Source organism: Tinamus guttatus, unplaced genomic scaffold (assembly GCF_059628265.1).
Source record: "Tinamus guttatus ecotype Peru unplaced genomic scaffold, ASM5962826v1 Tinamus_guttatus_pri_ptg000288l, whole genome shotgun sequence".
In the NCBI taxonomy this organism is placed as follows: Eukaryota; Metazoa; Chordata; class Aves; order Tinamiformes; family Tinamidae; genus Tinamus; species Tinamus guttatus.
The window spans coordinates 3,514,860-3,536,719 of NW_028288822.1; the positions used below are offsets into that span (position 1 = coordinate 3,514,860).

The window sequence follows — 21,860 nt, forward strand, 5'->3', positions numbered from 1 at the left end:
CTATTAGAAGAGACTGCATAGAAGGACTGTGAACTCCCCTTCCTTGGAGCTGCTCGCAACTCAACTTGATGGACCCTGAGCAGCCTGCTCAAATCAGGCCTGCTTTGAGCAGGGAGTTGGACTAAACAACCTTCCAAATTCCCCTCCTACCTAAATAACTTCTGTGATTCTGTGACTGTCAGCAAGATTAAGATGTATCCGACGTAGACAGGGAGGAGAATAAAAGCATAGATTTGTGCCCAGCAGCACGCTTGCAAGCCACACAGCAGGGAAAGGGTTTGAGTTGGAGTAGACCAGGGAACATTTTGTTTTTACTGGGCTTCTGGTAAACTTTACTGACTCTTGTTGCTGTTGGCAATCCATTCCCAGTGTAGACAACACCTTGTAGCTTGGTTTTGTTATTTATTTTACTATTTGTGCAGAGAACTGATATATCATTTCTTAAAAGCAACTAGCAGTGGCTCAGAAGGGCAAAAGGAGGCCTAGTCAGCAGGCTTTCTGAACAGAGCTTCATGCTTTCATGGCTGTGTTAAGCTATGGTTATGCACTGACACAGTACATACCTTTTTTTAGTACAGCAGCAATCTATCTTCTCCATAGTTTGTGCAGAAAGCAGCATATTAGATAATCTATCTCCCTTTTCTGGGTTTCCCATGCAAGGTGCTTTTGGTGGTGTGTGTTTTTCTTTTAACATTTCGGGGAAGATTAAATGCATAATGTTCGTGTGTTGGTTATTGTAGGGACTAGGTCTTTCAAAAGCTGTCAGGTTTCTGGTCTGCCACTCCCCCTGACCTGAGAAAATGATTTTTCCCCATTCTCTTATGAGATGAAGAGAGCATTGCCAGACAGGGCTGCTGGGGAGAGCCAGCAGAAAATGACCTTCTAAAACTGGATGAAGTTAACAGACTCCCTGTCTTCCTTGAGGGACATAGAAAGGTGCCAGAATCAAATGTTCAGCTCTTGCACTAGAGTAAGCGAGAAATGTGTGTGCATAATGGCTATTTATAGACAGAAAGGAGTGAGAATAGTTTAAAAATCATTCCAAGGGAGAGCTGTGGGATACAACTGAAAAATAAATAAAGTCTATGAAGGACTATTGCAGAATTTGACTAAGAGAGCAACTGCAGTATGTTAGACAAGTGTGTATATATCGCTCCCTCTAGTGACTATCTATAGAGACTACATAAGCTCTCTTGCTTTCAGCTGGAGTAGTGACTTTGGTTCCTGTTGCGGAAATTGTATTTTTAGTGTGAAAAGTGTTTGAATCAAACTCTACTGTAGTCACATTTTAGGCCATTTCTGAATATTGCTTTAGTTCTTGAGGATTTTCTGTTTGTTTGTTTGTTTGTTTTCTTTTCCTGAGTTTGTTTTTCCCCTCTACCAAATTCTGATGTGCACAGAAAATGATATTTCTGAATGAGACTTTGCAACTTAGATTTTCATATGTAAATGTGGGTTATAGTTGTAAATAAAAGCACAGTCTTCTAAACTGTATTATCTCAAGTTCATGGATGTATCACGGATGCTTTACGAAGTTGGATTTTGATGTGTCTGTTTGTATTTCACAGTGTTTATCTCCAGTTTATATTATTGGAACAATTGCAAGTAAAGGGAAAAAAATAGTCCTTGGATCACTTTAATCTGAGAGTGCAAAGATTTTCATGATTTAAAAGGAATTTGTTTGATGTGGTGAAACCCAATATAATGAGTTTGCTGTTTTATGTTGCAGGCCCTTCTGGATATGTTGAAAAAACAGCACTCCTCTGCTCTTGAGACTCTCTCAGCAAAGTTTGATAAGAACAACCTTGAGGATATGCGAACCCAACTTGAAGTTCTCAGACAGCAGGTGAGAACAACTGGAAGTAAGCCTGGATGAACTTAAGGCAGGGTAATTTGCACCTTTTCCTAAAAACTGTCTCTGGTAGAATTGCCATATGCTGCTTTTGAAAGAAAGAAACAGTTTAGCTGTAATCTATTGAAATGGTGTGTTTTTTGAGATGCAGTCATCATACCATGAAGTTAAATTCAGTCTTTGCAAAGAACTGGAATAAAGCCTAGTGTCCAGCTTGAAGCATCAGAGTGCAGAGGTCTCATGACTCTGGGATGTGCTGGTTGGCTAGCTTTCTGCTGTGGACTAATTTTAATCCAGAGGCAATGCTAAAATTATAGTAAATTATATAAGAATCGTAGTCTGGGAAAAATCAAAGTGTGTCTTGGTATTGCAGTCAAAATGTTTGCCTCTGTCAGTATAGACATGCTTTTTTATTTTGTTTTCATTTTGAGCACTGTAAGTTCTTTATGTACTTTTTCTGTATGAAAGAATCTATTTTAAAGTGTGATACTCTTCAGATAATTTTACATTTTAGGTCTGACATCCTGGACAGTGTTTGATTTAATGTTATTGACACACAAATGGATGTGATCAGAATGAGAATTTTGTTCAATGGGAATAAAATACTTGTTTCTGTCACGTTTGACAGCAGAGCCAGATTTTGCTCTCTAATGTAATGCTTGCCACATGCTTGAGAGTAAAATCCTGCACTTGATTCTACAGTAATGAGTTATTTCATTCTACACAATAGAGTAAAACATTTTTTTGGTCAGGATTCTCATGGGGAAACTGTTTTATGAATGTATTTTTCTTGCTGCATAAATCAATACAGTCAGTGCAGACTTCCCTCTGCGCGAAATGGAGCAGAAGGCTATAACTGTATGGAAGAAGAGCCCTTGGGACAAACGTGAACGTGATAGAATCCCACCATAGCTTGGCTGTCATCAGCCCATCCCTGGTCACGACACAGGAGACGAAGCCATTCGCTCCTTGGGAGGTGTCCCCTCTTTCTCAGGACAACAGAATGTCCAGCACAAATGTGATAGTTTGTTCTCTTGCAGCCTCAACAGGTCCTGCAGCTGGGGAGGGAGGTCAGACAGCAGGGAGTGAATCGGGGGAAAAATAAATAAATAAATGAGGAAATACCTCGGAGAGAAGCATATAGCTACAACAGGGATACAAGAGACCTAGATTTCTGCAAGTGACAGCTATGCTTGTGAGGGTCAGCAGCACTTATGCATCTTTCAGGCACAGGCCATGGAGCTGAGTTTCCAGGCGAGCACACATAAAGCTTTTGGTGGGTTTTTACACATTATAATTCAGGAAGGGAATTATATGTAGTCGAGTCCAAAAAACCTTGCAAAAATTAGCTGCAAGAGGCTAGTAATGAAAATGATTAATATAACAGTGAGTTGCTTTTATTTTTCTTGAGGTATTAACATTTATTTGGGCTTGCTGTGAAGTACTGATGGAAAAGGAAAACTAGAGCTATGCTATCCACAATGCATGAGCAGCAGCAAGCAAATTATTTAAATAGCCCATCAGCTGCCTTTAGTGGCCAACTGAAAGAACCAGTTCTGATGGCAGTCTCCAGCACAATGGGGGCTTTGCTGTCTGACCAATCTTGAACTTTTTGTCAGGGAGCTGCCTGCCCATAAGCTGCCTGGCTTGCTTAGTTTTTTGACCAACCACCAGTTAGCTTCTGGGTTTGTATTTTGCTTTTGAAATCGTGTACTGTGTCAGGTGGTCGTATTTTTTTTAAAATGGGATGAAGGTTTATGACTCAAGCACTAGGTGACATAACAAGAGACAAGCCATTACATCCCTCAGTAATAAAAGAGAGTTTATCATCTATTGCCAGGATCAAAACTCCGTATTTCCCTTTATCACTGTGTAAGTATACACTGTAGAGTGTAAAAACACTCTGCCTCCAGACTGAGGTGGGTAGATTCTTTGGGCTGCAGTTTGAGAGAGTGAATCAGAACTCCCATGCTGCAGACAAAAGGTATATGGGGTAATTACATTTTCCACCTATAGCTTCTATTATCTGCCTCCTGGAGATTGCTTTTTTTTTTTTTTTTTTATTAAATCCTGTCTGTTCTTCTGAGGCCATAACAGTGATGAGAAAAAAATCCTTAATAATGATTCTCAATACTATCACTTACAAAACATTAATCACAGTTTAATTCTTTGGGCTATACCTTCACTGGAGAGCTAAAGCTGTGGAAAAGATAAAACTGCAGATAACTACAAAAAGGCATAAGGAAGCGTAGCATCAAGACCAGGCTTGTCACATGGCATTCAGTGGGTTGTGAAAAGAGCAGAATGTCACTTGGCTTGTCAATAGATGGGATGGAGTGATAATACTCTGCCAGGCTGCATGATAAAAGTCATTTTTTTTCTATGCTTTGCCAGTACCTCCCGTCTGCTACAGGATGCTAACTGCTTACATCTGACTTTTTTTTTTCTTTTTTTTTGTCTACCACTGTTTGTACCTTAGAAAGATCTATGTCTTTGTCTATCTTACTATCTCGTATCTTCTTTTTAATCTTAAAAAATGGATATTCCTTAATCAGCCCTTTTAAATTACAAGGGCCTAGACCTACAGAAGCTGTGGACCAAAATTCAAATACTCAATGTTGATGATTGCAGGTACAAATATATGAAGAAGACTTCAGGAAGGAAAGATCTGACAGAGAGAGACTTAATGAGGAGAAAGAAGCACTGGAGAAGATGAACAAGGGTTTACAGTCTCAACTGAATAAGCTAAATTCTCAGGTATGAGTCAAAAGAAAGTTACTGTTGCCAGCACATGTGTGTATTATTTTTATTTTCTTTCTTTTTACACAACCCAAAGCTTTCTGGATTCCATTAATTGACATCAGCTTTTATGTGAGGTCACCACCTGGGATGAAATCATTCTGAAGTAATGCAGTAAGGAGATCAGAAATGATTAGAGGCTTCTTCCAAATCAAGTAGGTGAAGGGAGTGCTTATTACAAAGACTCTTTCAAGTATATCTTAAAAGGGGAGGAAAAAAGGAAAAAGACAAAAAATTTAGAGGACTGTTTCTTTTTTATCTATCTATTTATTTATTTATTTTTGTCTTCCACTGGCACTTGATAAGAGAGTTGTGACATCAAACCAATGCTGGGAATAAAAAGTTTCTGTAATGAATCCCAATCTTTGCCATGGAATTACAGATTAGTATTAATAGCACTGACAGAAAAAAAAAAATAGTCTCTAACTAAGTTGAGCAGCCTCTGCAATATTTTTTTGTTGTTGCAACATCCTTTTTATCTATTCAGAGTAGCGTCAGTGTTCTGTCCACAGATCTTCAGGAAGCCAAGGCAAAGTTATGCCATGCAAAAATCTGAGCTTTCTCAACCCTCTTTAAAATGGTGTAATTTCAAGGTTTCCTGTCTTGACAAAATTGTGCAATGTTTTAAAAGAATGGCAGATTGCCAAAATGTTCTGTGATGATGTATTGTATTTGCTGACTTTTGAAACAAACTGCAGTATTGGCTTGTTCAGAACAAACCAACGTGTCAGTACCAGTAGAGTCTTGCAGTAGGATCAGGATCAAGCATTGGAGAGCCCTGTGGATGCTGTCAAGTGCCCCTCACTCCCATCAGCTGTGGGGGAGCAGGTTGGACGTCCTGCCTGATGCTGGGCACTGTTGCCAAAAGGCCCCAGGGCAATCAGTATTTTGACAGATGCTTGGAAGCATTTCATACCAATGGAAATGTACCAGGAGGAAATGCTATGATTTGCCATTCAAGGCATCTTAGGCATATAGAAATATCTTAGAGAAATCTGGTAGTATCACATGTAGTAATTTTTAGGTGTTTTCCCCAGCTTCCCATTCATGTCCTGGGTGTTTTATTAAGTAAAAGAAATGGTTTTATTTTTTTTTTTGTGGGAGACGGAAGTCACAGAGGCACCTTCTTCCTTTATAATAATTTGCTTTGCCTGGTGATCATAAGTGGCTAAGTAATTTCTTGCACAGCCCCAGCCGGTCAATGTAAGATGTGAGAACCTCTCACAGCAGTGATGGTAAATAGAGAGAGTAGAAATGAGGAAGAAACCTTTCCCACTCCTTCTCTCTCCTCTCTGGACCAGGAGAAATGTTATCTGCAACCTATGTCTGAAGGGCAGCACAAAGTGCTGCATGAGTTCCTGCATTTTGTCAGTAAGACCAGCTTTGGATGTGGCTTTCAAGCAGTTGATTTTTCAGGGTGACTATTTCATTTCTCCACAGATCAAGGCCTGTCTCAAAGAAAAGGAACAACTAGAAAGGCAGTTACAACAGCAGGTATACTTTTATTTTCCTGTGCCTTGTTTTTGGGGTGTAACTGAAGTATTGGCCCACAGATGCATTGAAATGAAGTGAGGTACAGACATCCCACAGCTAGCCAGTGTTGGGTAGCTGGGGCTCTGGAATGTACACTTTAACTTGATCTCATCTTCTCTGTCTATCCCTGCTTCATAATTTGATTAAACAGAGCTTATGAAGGACTTGAAACATGGGAGGAGTCATATAGTATATTAGTTTATTTTCTCAAATAACAAAACAAACTCTTTAATTCTGACTCAGCTCTTATTCCTCCTTGCTTTGTCCTTAAGCAAATTCCAAAAGGCTGTACTAGGACTCAGATGGCCTAAGAAAAAAGACAGAATTAAAGCATAGAATTTATTGCTTTATTTAAGCTTCTTGTTATGCAAGTGCCTATCCATGTAGTTTTGTTCGAAAGGATCAAATGCTACTATGTGTAATGATAATATCTGTTGGTTATATGTGTGGTGCATATATGGCATATACTTGCCATATATTGAAACCAATAGTTTATCACATAAAAAGTGTCGAATATCTGGCCTGATTTAAGTCAGACTTCTTGAAATTTTTTTAACCATTAGCACTCTGAAGGGGCTAAATTGGAAGGAAGCATTGCGCTGAGAGAAGGATTCTTATTTCTTTCTTTCTTTCTTTTTTTTTTTTTTAACTGGCAAATTTCTATATGGATATTCTGTTGGTCAATATATCTTGCTAGTAATGCATTTCTACTGTTTTTTCCTACAATTTGCAAGACAAAAGCCCTCCCAGTAAAGACTGAGCAGCCCAACTTCCCACCTCCGGTCTTTCTCTCACCATGTGTTAATTATGGGAAATGTGGGTTGCTTCTTCATTATCAAGATCCTCGAGTACATCCAAAATCTCGTGGGACATACGAGCAGCAACAGCATGTGGTAAGATTCCTACTGTTGCTCATTTCACAAGGCCACTGATTTTTCTCATAGCATGGTAATCACAGAAGAATAATATGGTGCTATCACACTGCTCTTCTCGCCAGTAACCACTTCTGTTGTCTCCTGGTCCATTTTTGGTTCCAGATCAAAATTGTGTGCTGGTTGCAGAATTACTCCTAGATCTAGAACATCCTACTTGATCTCTCTAGACATTCTTCCCTGTCTAACTGGCCAAAGATACCAAATTTCTTTGAATAAGCATGTTCTTTTCTTCCCTGCTGTTCCAATGTCTCTGGGACTAAATTGCACAGAATGCTGCCGTATCTCAGTCATAGAATAACCAGGTGAATGTGGACATTAACATTGTTCTTTTAATGCTTCTACAATTTATTCTTCTAGGCATAATGAGGAAAAATAACAGCAATTTAAACATACAGCTGATAAGTTACAATATATACTTGATGTTACACTTTAGTGTATGTTGTAAATTGTACTTGTGAAAGCAAATTTATCTCTAATACTCTTCTTTTGGTAAGTGAATTATTGTGTGTTGGTTTGCAATGAATAGTGGTAGTTATTATTTAATATACAAAAAAAAGATTGATTCTTGCTTTTTTTATCATTATTAAGATTATTTTACATCTATTTAAAAATAATTGTCTGTTATCAGGCAATACCACTCTAGTAGTATCTTCCTTCTGATACTCTGTTTCGAAAAGCGATGACTTGAGGAGTGGGGGCTGCTGAATGAAGGTGATGCGTTCTAGCTGTGCACGCTTTGGCATTGTAATTTTCCTGAGTAAGTCTACATGCCCCAAAAATGAAAACTAGCGGTAGTGCAAGTTACATCTGAGTGTGGCTCGCAAAATTGGAAATTGACCCTTTTTAGTTCTGGCATACAACACGGTCCTGCCTTTCTACTTCTCACTCAGCATGCAGGAGAATCCCTTAGTCCTGGAGCTTCACATAACCTGATCGTTGTCTATTCCAAATGTTTCAAAGAATGATACTTTTGAAGTTTTGTGGATTATTTTATATTCAAAGTGCTGATGAGAAGTGCTAGATTTGTTTAAAATGTAGGGAGAACAATTTTAAGCATGGCAACTCATTTTTAAATACATGTTATCTATTTATAAAGCTGTCATGTATCAAAAGATGTTCATCATTTGTGAATGGCTTAGCTTTTGCAAAACGTGGCTTTCAGACTACAGGAATCCAATGGAGGAGTTCTGGTCAAACAAGTCATTTCTGTGTTTCAGGAGAATGCTTATCTATCTAATTATCAGAGTTGTAAGTACTGCAGAATATTTTTCACTCCAGTTTGGACAGGGTCCCAGGTTATTTTGGCTCCTGTCCCTGAACTTTCATCATCTGGGTTTCTAATTCTGCAAGGAATCACTGAGTTGACAACTTTGTCATTCTTGCTGGAGAACTGGGATCAGTTAGACTGGTTGCTTTGTAACTTCAGTTTTGTCCAGCATTTCCTTTGAAATTCTTTGTCTGTGCATGTGTAGCGTTGCTGCTCTGAGCTTTTGATAACTCCCTGAGCAATTTGTCAGCAATGAAGAAAGGTGTTAGGATTTAATGAGCGTCCTGAGTTAACATATGTAATCGTGTGTGTTTAGTCTGTTTTTGCTTTCTCATTATTTTTATTTCTTGCACTTTTTAGTTTTTTTCTGCGTTGCCATAGAAGTGTTTTGTTTAGTCTGGCATGAAATATGTCTCTTCTGTCTTCGGATTTCTTTCAAGCTTGCATTTTATAAGTATTTTTGAAAGGGAAGAATAGATTAAGGAACAGAAGATTAAATGGAAACACAAAATTTTGAGCCATCAGAGCAAAAACTACCTGTGCAATCTTAAGTATTTTGTACCAATGCCTATTTTGTTTGCCTGCCAGCACAAATTTAGTTAATTCCTGTGAGTGGTATGATATCAGTGAAAAGGGAACAGTTCCTTTTGCTTCTGACAATGTATAATGTTAGGAATTGTTATGAAACCACCAAGGGCAACATGCATGAAGCTTAAATGAAGCTTAAGTCTGTTTTCTTCATCCACAGCCACACCCTACTATCTTAATTTAGGCAAAACTTCCTACATCAGTGAAATTTCTTCCTATGAATTGAAATCTGTTAGTCTCCTTATGATTACTCAGAATTTTGCCAGAGTAATTTCTGCAAAACAGGAATTCTCTCTGCAGTTTAACTAATTTAAAGCAGTAATTACTTGTCATTTGATAAGCTTACATATTCCTTTTGAATCAGATAGACAGCTTAATACAGCTTCAACTGAATTGGTTGGTACTAAAATTGTTTTCTCTTGGGTAATTTTCTACTCATTTATTGATGTGTGTGGTATAAGCAATAGTGTAATATTTCTTCCTCACTGTTGCTAATCATGAAGGATTTCACTGAATAAAACTGCACTTTCCCAGTACTTCCTCTTCTAAGAAAGATGGGGAATTATCCCATTCCACAATGTTTTGAGGAAGTTGCTTGGTATCAACTCATGTCATTATAACATTAATGCTTATCTTTGGGGAAGAGAGGAATAGGAAGACCTTTATTCAAAGGACTGTTTTCCATGATACTGAAAAACTGTCACATATGTTTTCAAACTGGAACTGCTTTACCCGTCAGATCGATGCATACCAGGCATCTCCATGATCCTTAAGTAGGATGGAGCCTGTTAAAAATGTGATGTCTGATAGTATCTCTGCATTTTATTTCTCCCTATCTCCTCATTCTTTAGCCACAGTACTCTATAAATCCCTTTTAAAATCTGATTTGTTTCTGTTAGTGTTTGTTTTGATTTGTGGGATCTAGAAAGGTTTACTCCAATATTTCTGAGTGCAGCATCTAAGCCACATGTCATTTAAAAAAAAAAAAAAAAAAAAAAGCTGAAAAAATGGATCAGTGGAAATTTAAAGCCAAATGTAAGACTTTTGTAAACTACTTCTGTATGACTAATAATAAAACTTCACAGTACAATTGTATTTTTAACATACCACTGTTCTTTTGTTTGAAGTGTCTATGAAGTCCATATTGCTGTAGTAATGTTTTATTGTTCTGTGCAGCCAGACTATCAGTGGTATGTTCCTGACCAGTTTCCGCCAGATGTGCAGCACAAGGCAAATGGTAAGACAACAGCTGTACAGAGCATATTTTAAATGTTTTTTTTTTTAATAGGGGCCTTCGAGGGAGATAAACTAAACTTTTCTACTCCTCAGTTGAGTGTTTACTTAGTGGTTTTGCTTCAGAAAGCTGAGTTTGAGATATATGCAACATAAGTGAGAGTTTTAATGTGATGCCATCTACATTATGTTTGAAACCTCATTGCAGTTCTTGAAATAGCTTTGAAATATCCCTAAAATACATCATAGGATCAAATCAATGCCTCATTAGGCACCTAGCAAGGGGTCAAAAGAAAGAATATTCTCAGAGCTAGCATTACAGCATCCGTTGCAACTAAGCAATGGGGTCTAACTAGGGCTAAATTTAATGATGTGCTGAACTTCAGAACCAAGGTGGGTTAACTTTTAGGAGCCTGGTAACAAAACATAAACTTTAAGGATATTTCACTTTAAAGGAAAAAATGCCAATTGCTATCCTTCATCTGCCCTGATAATAGTTCAAGGTGTCAGGCTGGAAAACAAAACCATTTAAATAGACAAGTGCAAACTATCTGTTGAAAAGCAGGAGTATTTAGTACTTGCACCTGGATTTGAAATGCTGCACAGTTCTTGGATTTTTCAAAGTAATTTCTTCAGGCCACTCTGAAGACAGATGCTAGAAAGAACAAAAAAGAAGGGATGCTGTTCTGCAAGGGAATGCTTCTCTTCCCATCTTCTCCTTCAGAAACTTCCTTAAACCACCCCTTCTCTCTCAAAAGGAGTTGAGAATGATGGCATCTTGCATTGCATTTTGCTATATTCTCTTGTTTCATGGCTCTTTTATAGATATACCATCCCAAATGGATAATAAACCATCCCGTGCTATGCAAGGGGACCAACAAAGTCTGTGGCCATGTGCACTACGCTAGTGACCGTATGCAGTCCATATGTATGTCATGTTTGAGTAGGCACTATCTGGCAGGGCAGAGACACTTGTAGCATCCACAAAAAAAAAAAAAAAAAAAAAAAAAAAGAAAAAAAAGGCAAGATATGATTACACAGAAACTCTGCAGTCATTTGTTGGCTACCACCTTCACACAGGAAAAAAGATAAGGTGGGGAATATCTTATATAATATCTTATTGTTCCTTATCCAGAACATGTGAATACCTTTTTCTCCATGGAGTAGTGTGTTGTAAATCCAAGTAAATTCATGGATTTTTCCCTTTGCTTTCTTTTTCAGTCCCCATTAGGAGGAAATTTCAAGTACTCCCGTAATACAACAATGTGTAATATGTCTGAATTAAGATCTTCGGGCCTCTTATTAGCCATTGTTCACAGAAAAGTTCTACTATGAATTCAAATATACTAGACTGGATTTAGTTATGTAATATATATAGTAGCCTATGTTAAATCTGTGCCTTTTTTTTGAGCAAGAGTTCAAAGATAGAAACTTCATGAATACATGACAAAAGTATTCTTAGTATTTTTTTTCTATTTCTTTGTTCTGTTTTGGACTAGTGTTAATTGCAATGTTGGGTTTAAATCAGCTGGTATGCTTAGCAGCATTCCTGAGTCTCATTTCTCAGCTTTCATTTTCTCACTAGATGATAAACCAACTGTTAAATCTTTTCCTTTCTGAGACAGGGCTTCATTAATGAAAAACTAAACATTACCAGAGTAACCTTTAGGGTCTCTTTCAGAATTATGCTCCAAAGTGGAGTCCAAAGTGTCAGGGAAGAAGCATTCAGATGGTCCTCATAAGGAAACCACCAGACTGCAGAGCAGGATTATAGGTTCTCAGAAAGCACAAGAGAGGGTCTTTGAAGGAAAGGAAAAGAGAAGGGCAATGTATAAAAGTAAAATGAGGAAAGATGGGTAGAGTTTGAGGAAGAAGGGAGCTTCTGTCTCTCTGCACAGGCAGAAATAGTTCCTAACAAGATAGTTCTTCCTTTTGGCTTCTGGACATGGTCCCTCCCCATAGACTTTGCTGTGCAGAAAACCTATCTTGAAGGTGTACTCAAATTCTTCCAGTTTAGCCTTGTTCTACCAGCTATGCTGGTATAATTTATCGGAGGGAAACCAGTTCCTCAATTTCTCTGTGCTCTTATCACTTATAGTTGGAGTTACTTTTTTTGTTCTTTTCCTGTCCTTCTTTCTGTCTTGCTTGCAGAGCAAGTGCACCTAATGTCACTTTATTTGGAAAGCAATATTGGCTGACTGCCTTATACAACTGCGTGAAATTGAAAGGACAGTTGAAAAAGATTGATTTTTGGAGATTTTGCCCAAACCCATTCTTTTAACCAAAAATTATCTGGAAAAGAGTTTTATTGCTCAAAGCTTAAAGAAAACAAGAACCTTTTTGCATGCCATAAGCACTGGAATGTATTGTCTCTTTCACTTCCAAAATTAGTCTCATTGTATTTATTTTCTCGGCAGAAACACTGATGGCAATACCTGTATTCAAGAACTGCAATTGTTCCTTGAGAGTGTTTGACATAAGTGCTGAATTTCTTTGACCCAAGCTGTATATTTTGGCTTTGAATCCAGTTGTGCCAAGCAGAGGGAGAAGTCAAAACTTGGCCCTTCAACTCTCTCTCGGCTCCAGGGGTAGCTCAGCTGGAGCCCTGCTCAGATTGGCACAGCCTGGAAGAGCAGCACTCAACCTGTACAGCCTTAGGGATGCTGCTATGAGCCCCTTAAGAAGCATGATGTTACTTTCATTATCTCTTTTCTCTTCCATGCCCTGCTGCTTTCCAGATTTTTGCCCTCAAGGTACCTACTTTACTGCTAATATTGTTATAATGACAGCTAATTGGAAGAAGAAGAAGGGCAACTGTGTTGTTTTCCACTGAAAATAATGATGTGGGGAGGAGGGAAAGGAAGGGAAAAAAAAAAGCTGCAAAAAAGAGTTTTGGAGGTCTTCAGTGAAAACTAGGCAGAAAAAAAAACTCAATAACCTGACATCTTTGAGGCAGAGTGGATGGGAGAGGATAATGACACCCCCAAACATTTTTGGTATTATCTTGCCCTCACTGTATACCTTACGCTACTAATGGTTAAGACAGGTATTTAATTAGCAGCTTACTGTCCCACTAGCAATGAAAGTTCATTATTTTTTAGGATTCTTATTGATCCAACAGGGGCTTTGTAATTTTGAAATTGAGAATAAATGGCAGAAGTTTTCATAAAATAAATTATCAGACTTATCTACAACTTCATAAATTCAAAAGTTTAGTTACAGGGTGTAAGTGTACCTGTTCATACTTTTATCAAATGATTAGTTGCTTTGGAAAATTATTCCACAGAGATGCCACGGAGATGTGTGCTGTGGTGTAAGTATATAGTAGTCTAATGGATATATGAACTATGGAATTTTTTTCTGTGTTATGTTTGTGTTTATATATATCTATTTAAATATATATACACAAGAAATGAGTCTGCTAACTCTTCCTGGCATTTGTGGTCAAATAACATGAATTGTTGCTCTAGATACCACCTGCAAAGAAAAAGATGTCACCAAAATTGATAATTCATGTGGTACTGCTATTGGCTACAAATATGGATGTTTTGGGTCACATTTTCTTTCATATATCATACGCATGGATATTGTAAGCACAGCGTGTTCAGAAGTGAATGATGGGGTTGCTGGGTAGTAGCTGCTGAGCAATTATCATAGACAATTTGAGATTACTACCAGAAATATTTAATTCTTTCTCTTGAGAATGAGGTACTCTGTGCACTTGAGTGGGGTATGTGTGTGTTAGTAATGACATGTTGCAGCATCTCAGTAATTTATCAAACTTCAGGAAGGCAAGATATGTTACACAGGCAATAGCGTGTTTCGTTTCTTCGGTTATATTTTGTTAAGCACACATTTGTACCAGCGACACCGAATTAACAGTAGGTAGTACCATGTCCTTCCTCCCTCTGCCATTCCTTACCTGCTCTCTTGGGTGCAGCTAGTGTTAACCTATACTTAATGGACACTCCTGAATATCAGCCGTCCTTCTTAGAGGTCTAGAAGGATTACATGGGGGTGGATTTTGGTTGTTGAACTCTACTGTTTGTTCCATATCAAGTATCCCCAGGAATAGATCACAGTAAAGAGATAGATAGAGGCTATTGACTCGTTGTGTGATATCCCTACCCTCTTTTGCTTCTTCATATTCGCTATAGTTTGTGTTGCATTGATTGCAGGTTTTCAGTGATGTACAATATTGACAGTAAAAAAGGAGTGGGGCAGGGGAAGGCAGAAAATGGGGGAAATTAAACAAGGGAGAGTTGTGATTCTCAATGGCAAAGTAATTTGTGTTGATTTACTTGCAGGTACATCCTCAGAGAAAGGAGCCCATCCCTGATGGCTTATGACCTGCAGAAGCATAGACCACAGACTGCAAACTAGTCTTGCAACTTTGTTATTCTGTGTTGTTGTGATTTGTTATTGCCCCTAGCTTCTTATCTCTGCAGTGCATATTATTTATGCCTGGTGAAATCCTTGCAAGGACAATAGAAAAGCAGCTCATTCAGGCTAGTGATCCTCAGGATCCAGCTAAACTCTGCTGGGAAGCATCACTGCCCTTTGTTCTGAAGATGCTGTTTGTGCTGTCTTTGAGAACCTATTAAAATGCCTTATGATAAAAGATGGAGTTATTGCTGGAGATTCAGACACTGCCACATCTGTTTTGAATTCAAGAGCTTTAAGCCCAATAGTATTGTGATATTTTTTGTTTGAGAGTTACAGTCCTTTTTATTTGATTCTTGGGAATTATTTGTTGATGTACACTCTTGAATTCTGTACTTTTTTATTCTTGGTTGTTTGGTAAAAAGGAAATCTGCTTTACTGTTTTAATGCACTTGTATAATTGAAATCAGGGTATTACAGATAGCATGCCAGGAGGAGTGCCTACTCCCATTCTGAGTGAAGGCTCTGTTTTTGATTTGGATCAAAAAGTATATGAAAAACATAATCAGATTCTTTTGTGTGTACTTATTTGTATCAATAGAATGTTAATAGAAATATTGAATGAGTTTAACTTTTCTGTGAAAATGGCTTTATATTTCCAGATGATTCCAGTAAAGTATTTGATTGTAGTGATTCTGAACATGATTGTGTGGCCTGTGTTCTGAGAATGAAGCCTAGGTTTCTAAGTAAACATGTATTCATGAAACTATGAAACTTTTCAAAAATTATGAAACTTCGTATGAAACTATGAGACCAAAACTTTTCAGAATTTCCTGGTGATGGATGCTCAGCAGACATTGCCTAGTAATCTGCTTGCAGGATTGTCCCTTCCCTTCAGACTTTTGACAGCATAGTTACTGGAAGGCAGGTACCAAAACCTCCTAGAATCCCACGTGCAAGAGGGAACCAAGATTTTTGCAGCAGGTCTTGTGATTTTTTTGCAGAAAGTCATGTGAAATGTCCTCTGTACTTTTCTGATAACTGAAATAGTTAATGAGAGTTGGAAGTTCTATTAAAAACACCTGAGCTGGGCAAAAGCAAAGTGGTAAGAGATTGTCTGCACATGTGATTTCTGCTTTTAGAACAGGTATTTCCATTCCCTTAAAAGTAGAAAGGTCTCTACATTTAAATAATACCCCCCATAAACATTTTCAACATTTGATTTTGGGCGCAAGGGGGAATAGTCCATGGAAAAGCACTTTCGTGTTGTTGAACTTCACAGCCATGCTGCTTTCACCTACTGTGATGAAAGAAACAGAGCGCTCCTAACTTGTAACGTGAAATCAAGCAGAACATGAGCAAAGGAGCAAGTGACCCAGTCTCCAGGAAGAAATTGCTGTTTGGAGTTTGACAGCAACATGAGCAACAGAATAAACTCCTGAGTCTCCATTAGAGATGGGAGTTTTATCTCTGCACGAATAGGAAGCTGGCTAGCAGACACTATCGCAGCAGCCAATTGAACTAGCAAACAATGTAACTGTGCTACCCCTGATTAGTGATTTGGCTAATAAGGGTGAGATCATGGAAAATGCTAATGCAGTGCCTTGGGCAAATCCAATTATAATGTAACGTAATTCAATGCAAGCTCTCAGCAGGTGACCAGAGCTGTGGGTAGAGCACCCCACACTCAGAGCTGTTGTGAATTCTCAAAAACAGGCCAGCTTCTGTGTAGCTTCTGTGAGAGGCAGCAATCCCCCATTTCATTCGCATCAGCTGTTTCCCTCAACTAATTGTGAAGATTTTTGCCTTCCATTTGTGGAGCCTAATTAATTGTCTTATAATTTGCTCAAGCATTATCTGGTCAAGCAGATGATTGAACATGAGCCATTCGCAGTAAGAAAACAAGGGTTTGTAGGACTATCTTGTTTTCTTGCTTTAGTCGCAGGCTTTTACTGCTTGCAAGCAATGCTGTAAATCTGGACTCACGCAGATCCTAATAATGCTAGTTGTGAGGTATCACTTGCACAATGTGATAGAAAAGTTATATTTTAAATTCATATAAAATATCTTTATAGCTTTTCTTTCCCAATTTTCTGATAATGTTTCCCAAATGCAGGTGCTGTCATCTGTTTGAATTAGCATTGTCAGACTCAAATATCCCCAAGGTCTTGATTCTTCAGTGACCCAGGCAAGCTTGAGTGGGGTGAGTTATGTTAGTTAAAACAACTGTAGTACTCACAGTAAGAAATTTGCCATTCCCTGGCTTTGCTGAAACTCAGCATCCATGCTCACAGTTCTTCCTGTGGGCAACCTTTTGGAGATGTTTTGGGGCATTTCCCAGCTTTTGTTATATTTTATTTTCCAAACACCTGCCAGTTTGGACATATGAGCCTTTCAATTTAGCTTTCTCCAATATTTTGGTGTGTTAGTGGTGAGGTATGAATTTTACAGTAAGGGCTCATGGCATATGTCTGTGAAAGATTTTTTTTTTTTCCCCCTCTTCTATTTTTCTGTAGGAACTATTCAGGCTTTGGCAGTATTAGAATTCCTCAGCAAATTGTTGGTCTAGCAGTTCACCTAAATTCTTGTCTCTGTAAAATAAAACTTGGTAACTGTTTAATTTAACTGGACCGGGGGCTTCCTTAAATACCTGAATCAGGACTGTCCTGTCCCAGAGGTGTGCGAGTGCCCTGGGTGCCTTTGTCTGCCCCTGGGACCAATGCTGAATGCTTAGGGAGGGAACTGATGAAGCAGGACAAGCAGAGTGGTCTCATGTCAAAACCTTGCAATATTTAAAAGGGATGTGCACTGACCCTGAAGCATCCTGTCTTATCACAGAGCTCTGACGAACAGCCTTCCTTCTCCCCCAAGGCAACTGATCAATGCATGTTTCCCTATCAGCTACAGTTTTTGCCTCTCTAGCACTGCTTCTAATGTGACACACATTTACACATACCCTAGGTCAGTACTAGCCAACCTTCTTACCCAATGCCACGGGAACTTAAATAATATGCAAGTACTACTTTCTTATAAGAAGTCAATTGCCATTTCAGAAATGCTTAAAAGGTGTTAGACTTTTAAAGAAATAATGAAGCTGACCTAAAATGAGACTGATTACTCAGAATTTTAAGCTGACAGGGAGTCGCAGATGTCGTTGGAAAACTTTGTTACTTCTGGTGCAAGCATGTGTGTTGAAACAAATTCATATGCATTCCAAGTGACAAGTTGTGATAGCTAATAGATGTCTGAAATTTTACTATATAACAAATATGAGAGAATATGAGAATGTTCATTTTGACATGGATTTATGTCAACTGTTTTTCTAAACTGTTTTTCCATATGGATGCATCATTATATACTAAATATCTTGTGGAAAAAAATCGTTTCTATAAATAAGAGCAAGTATTCATATGCTAGGTTAAATTATTTATTTCCAATATTATCTTCATGTTATTTGTGATACCATATGTGGCATTCACTAAAAGGATGTTTTGGTTACCATAACAGTAATTATCCAACATTAAAATATTAGCACATGCTTGAACTCATGGAGTTGTTGAAACAAATATGGCAGTTGAATGCTGGGGTCTGCTGGGAATCTTTGTCCCATCTTTTAATATTTTTATGGAGCTAGGCTGATGCAACACCACTGTTTTACTGACATGAAGTTATCTGTTTTGATTCCCCACTGTTTTAATTCGTAGGCGTTTCATACTCTGTGCTCCTCAAAACGTTAATGTTGTTTGAAAACTGTGTTTATTTTTTGAAGGCCTGAAGTGCTACTAGTGATGGTAGTGTCAGAGTTCTGTTTCTATACATATTTCTTTCTACTCCTGTGCATATGTACTGTGCGGTATGATACTAAGGTTCATTGATCGTAAATAAGTTATCTGTGATTATCAATCACTAAATAATGTTCCACCTTAATCTAAGGCCGTTGTCCATTTTAGGAAAGAACTACTGCTCTGAAATTGGGTGTAAAAGTTGAGAGCCGTTTTAATTGTTTCCATTCTGGATACAAGTGGGTGCGGAATTGTGATTAGACTACAGACAAAGCATGTGGGTGTCTCAAATATACACATTTGCCTAACTTAGAATAGAAGACTAGGTACCACAACTGGGGATGATTTAAAAGATTACAAGCGAAATCTTGGTTCCCATTTACCTCCTTCTTTAATCCATTCACTAATTTTTGATCTTCTACTGCATCAGTATTATATTTCTTGTCAAAATAACCCATCTACATCTCTCACCTCCACAACTAAAATATTTTTTCTAAGATGAAATGAATTATATAAACAGTAAAACTAGAAAACTAGTATGTGACATGAACACTATAGATGAAAGAATGCACTCTGCGCTTTGGTTTATGTCCTCCCACACTCAGAAACTTGCACTTCATCAGGTCCCTGTCATACTTCCAACTACCTGCCCAGTGATTACTCTGTCAGCATCCAACTTTCTGTTACACCACATTTTGGAGGAAGTAGGATTATGAGATGACAAAATTTTTGCTCTTCATCTTCTTTTCCCTTTCTGTATTCTAGAATAGGCTTAAAAAAGAGGTGGCAGTATATGACTAACTTATGGTGAAGCAAAACTCTGTTGCTTCAGATGTGTGTCCCTACCGCCCCCCGCATCCCCCAAATAGTTGGGGAGCAGAGCTCTACCTGAACAAACTGGAAATTCTGCTAGTGTTGCCTATACCACTCTGTGACTGAGCTTACAAAGTATTTCTATTCTAACTGATCCTTCTTCTCTTTCTCCTTCTCTCTTTTTTTTTTTTTTTTTTAAACTCGGCATTTAAAGAGGGTTTCTGTATTCTGTATTTTTCTGTATGAAAATGACAGAAGAATTTCTCTCTGATTTTTGCAGATGCAAGACTAAAGGTCTATAAGACACCACAGGGTGTCAAATATTTTTTAACTAATAAAACACTTTCCCACCAGGAGTCAGGATGCTGGCTAATTCTGTGTTTTCACTTAGAGCAGCTTCTCTTCCACCTGCCCTATAAATGGAGAACACCCAGGTGCTTCCTGTCATTGGCTGCTTATGTGGGAGCAGAGGGCTTGCGCTAGGCACAGACCATGAGACGTGTGAGTGGGAGTGTTGTGCGCTTGGGGAGGGCCAGGCTGAGGTAATGAGGGCAGACAGGTAGGGGCTGCAATGAAACATGTTGACTCGTGCAGTTTGTGGATCCATGTATAAGTTAAAATCTTGTAAGGCCAAGAATGTAGATTGCAGATTTGTCAGTCTAATAAAAGGTATAAGAGCAGTAAGATTCAGGAATCTTCCTGTAGTTGAGGAAAGGGATTTTGAAAAGGCAGAACTCATGGGTTACAAGGCAGGACATGTGCCACATGTGCTTCTTTGCATAAATTACAGAATCACAGAATGGTAAAGGTTGGAAGGGACCTCTAGAGATCACCTAGTCCAACCCCCTGCTTAAGCAGGGACACCTAGAATACGTGGCACAGTGATTGAGAGATAAGTTTGGGTTCATCTCATTCAATTATTTGGTTTTATTGAGAAGAGAGAGGAAGAGGTTTTTAACAGTCTTAGAAGAAATTTCTATTTTGTGTTTCCCTCTATTCAGATATCTTGAATCACAGCTATTGTATACAAAGGTAAGGTAAATCCCAAGTTAATTCACTTAAGGCAATGACATCATGATTTGTGGAACTGCCACATATGCGGGTCCTCTGCGTGTTATCCAGAAAACCAGCTCTGACTAAAGTCACTGTCGCTTAAGGGTAGATATTACAGTACCAGCCAGATTGTTTCTTGTGTTAAGAACTGGGCAAGAACTATGTACTACTGAAAACTGAAGTACGAACTGGCATCTTGTAATTCCTATTTTTTCCTTTCTTTAAAATATCGTGCTGGCATGATCCAACAAGGAATCTGTAGGAATAAAAAACCAGAAGAAACAATACTTGTTGTGCTGACCTGAAGGCCTAGTGATGATGCCAGAAAAACGTGGCCATCAACATTGAAAAGCAGGGTATTTCATAGTAAACTCTTTCTGTATAAATGACCTGTTTTGACACCAGAACACCTTTGGAGTTTCTCATAATTTCAGCTCCTGTTTAGAAAGGAATGTTCTGGCTGTGCAGAAAGAAAAGCCCTGTCATTTATGAACTGCCATGTTGCTGCTCTGTTTTGTGTTTGGTGGCAAGTGAAGGCTTTATTCCCTGTTACAACTGTCCTATGATCAAGGACTAGTGAAGACAGCAGTACCAGAAAGAAACTTGGAGACCCCTGTGATGTTCTCAATGTAGAGAGGAAGAGAAATAGCTAATATTCATGTCTCAGACTTGAATTTGCATTACAATTAGCTTAAACCAGGCTCGAGCCTGGCCCAATCATGCCAGCAAAGGAAGTGCTTGTTAGGATTGTTACCCATTCTTCATAACAACAATTAAAATTCAAATAATATGATATTAATATCTCACTATCCTTAATTTCTGAAGAGACATTGACTTCTCTGAGAGTTGGGATGAGGGTCAGAATAGTGTAGTGTCTCTCTGTTTCTGTCTGATAGATCAGTAATTCAGGTCCTTGATACATAATGAAGAAAAAGTTACAAAACTAGTAAACCTCCCTACAAAATCAAAGCTAGTGCATTTTAGGCTGGTGATTCCTATGAACCACAAATCTGCATTACAAGATACCTGTTGAGCAACAGAAAAAATATTTTCAGAAAAAGAAAAAAAAATTAATCTGACTGTGCTATTAATTTAATAGTGTTCCTATGGAGAGCCTTAGACAGTGCTACTGTTCACAAGCTTACCATAACTTCCTGCTATTCCACAGATGCTTATGACAGGCTCCAGTCTTCATGCTCATTCCCCTGAAATCCTTTACTTTTGAGCCACAGCAAACCATCTGTTTGCATTTTACAGATCAAGTGAGGTTTGTGAAAAGTAAAATTCCCACTTGAAGACAATATGTAAAGCTGGTGCCTTACCAATGGGAAACTTTTCCAAATAATTGAATTCTGATTAATAAGAGTATTTTCCTTGATGAATGCTAACATTTAATCTACAGCATGTTGTGAGACTATCTGTATCTGAAAACACAGGTAAGAAACATGGGAAAGGCAAAGAAGCTACCTTTGATTAGTACAGGGGTTGAAGGAGAATGCTAATAAGAAGGAAACTTTTAAAACTTTCATAACTTTGACCTGGATGAAGGCACAGAGTGCTCCCTCAGCAAGTTTGCTGATGATACCAAACTGGGAGGAGTAGCCGATACCCCAGAGGGCTGC

General features: G+C 38.3%; 1 protein-coding gene across 1 annotated transcript in view; it reads left to right on the plus strand.

Annotated features, from left to right (window-relative positions):
- Positions 1–15,087, plus strand: part of TNIP3 (TNFAIP3 interacting protein 3) — a 36,701-nt gene extending 21,614 nt beyond the window's left edge. The window contains exons 8-13 of the mRNA XM_088527694.1: positions 1,730–1,846; positions 4,484–4,609; positions 6,092–6,145; positions 6,919–7,077; positions 10,151–10,211; positions 14,515–15,087. Of these exons, the coding sequence (XP_088383820.1) occupies positions 1,730–1,846; positions 4,484–4,609; positions 6,092–6,145; positions 6,919–7,077; positions 10,151–10,211; positions 14,515–14,546 (549 nt within the window). The 3' untranslated portion in view covers positions 14,547–15,087. The remainder of the gene's footprint in view (positions 1–1,729; positions 1,847–4,483; positions 4,610–6,091; positions 6,146–6,918; positions 7,078–10,150; positions 10,212–14,514) is intronic.
- The last annotated feature ends 6,773 nt before the right edge of the window (positions 15,088–21,860 follow it).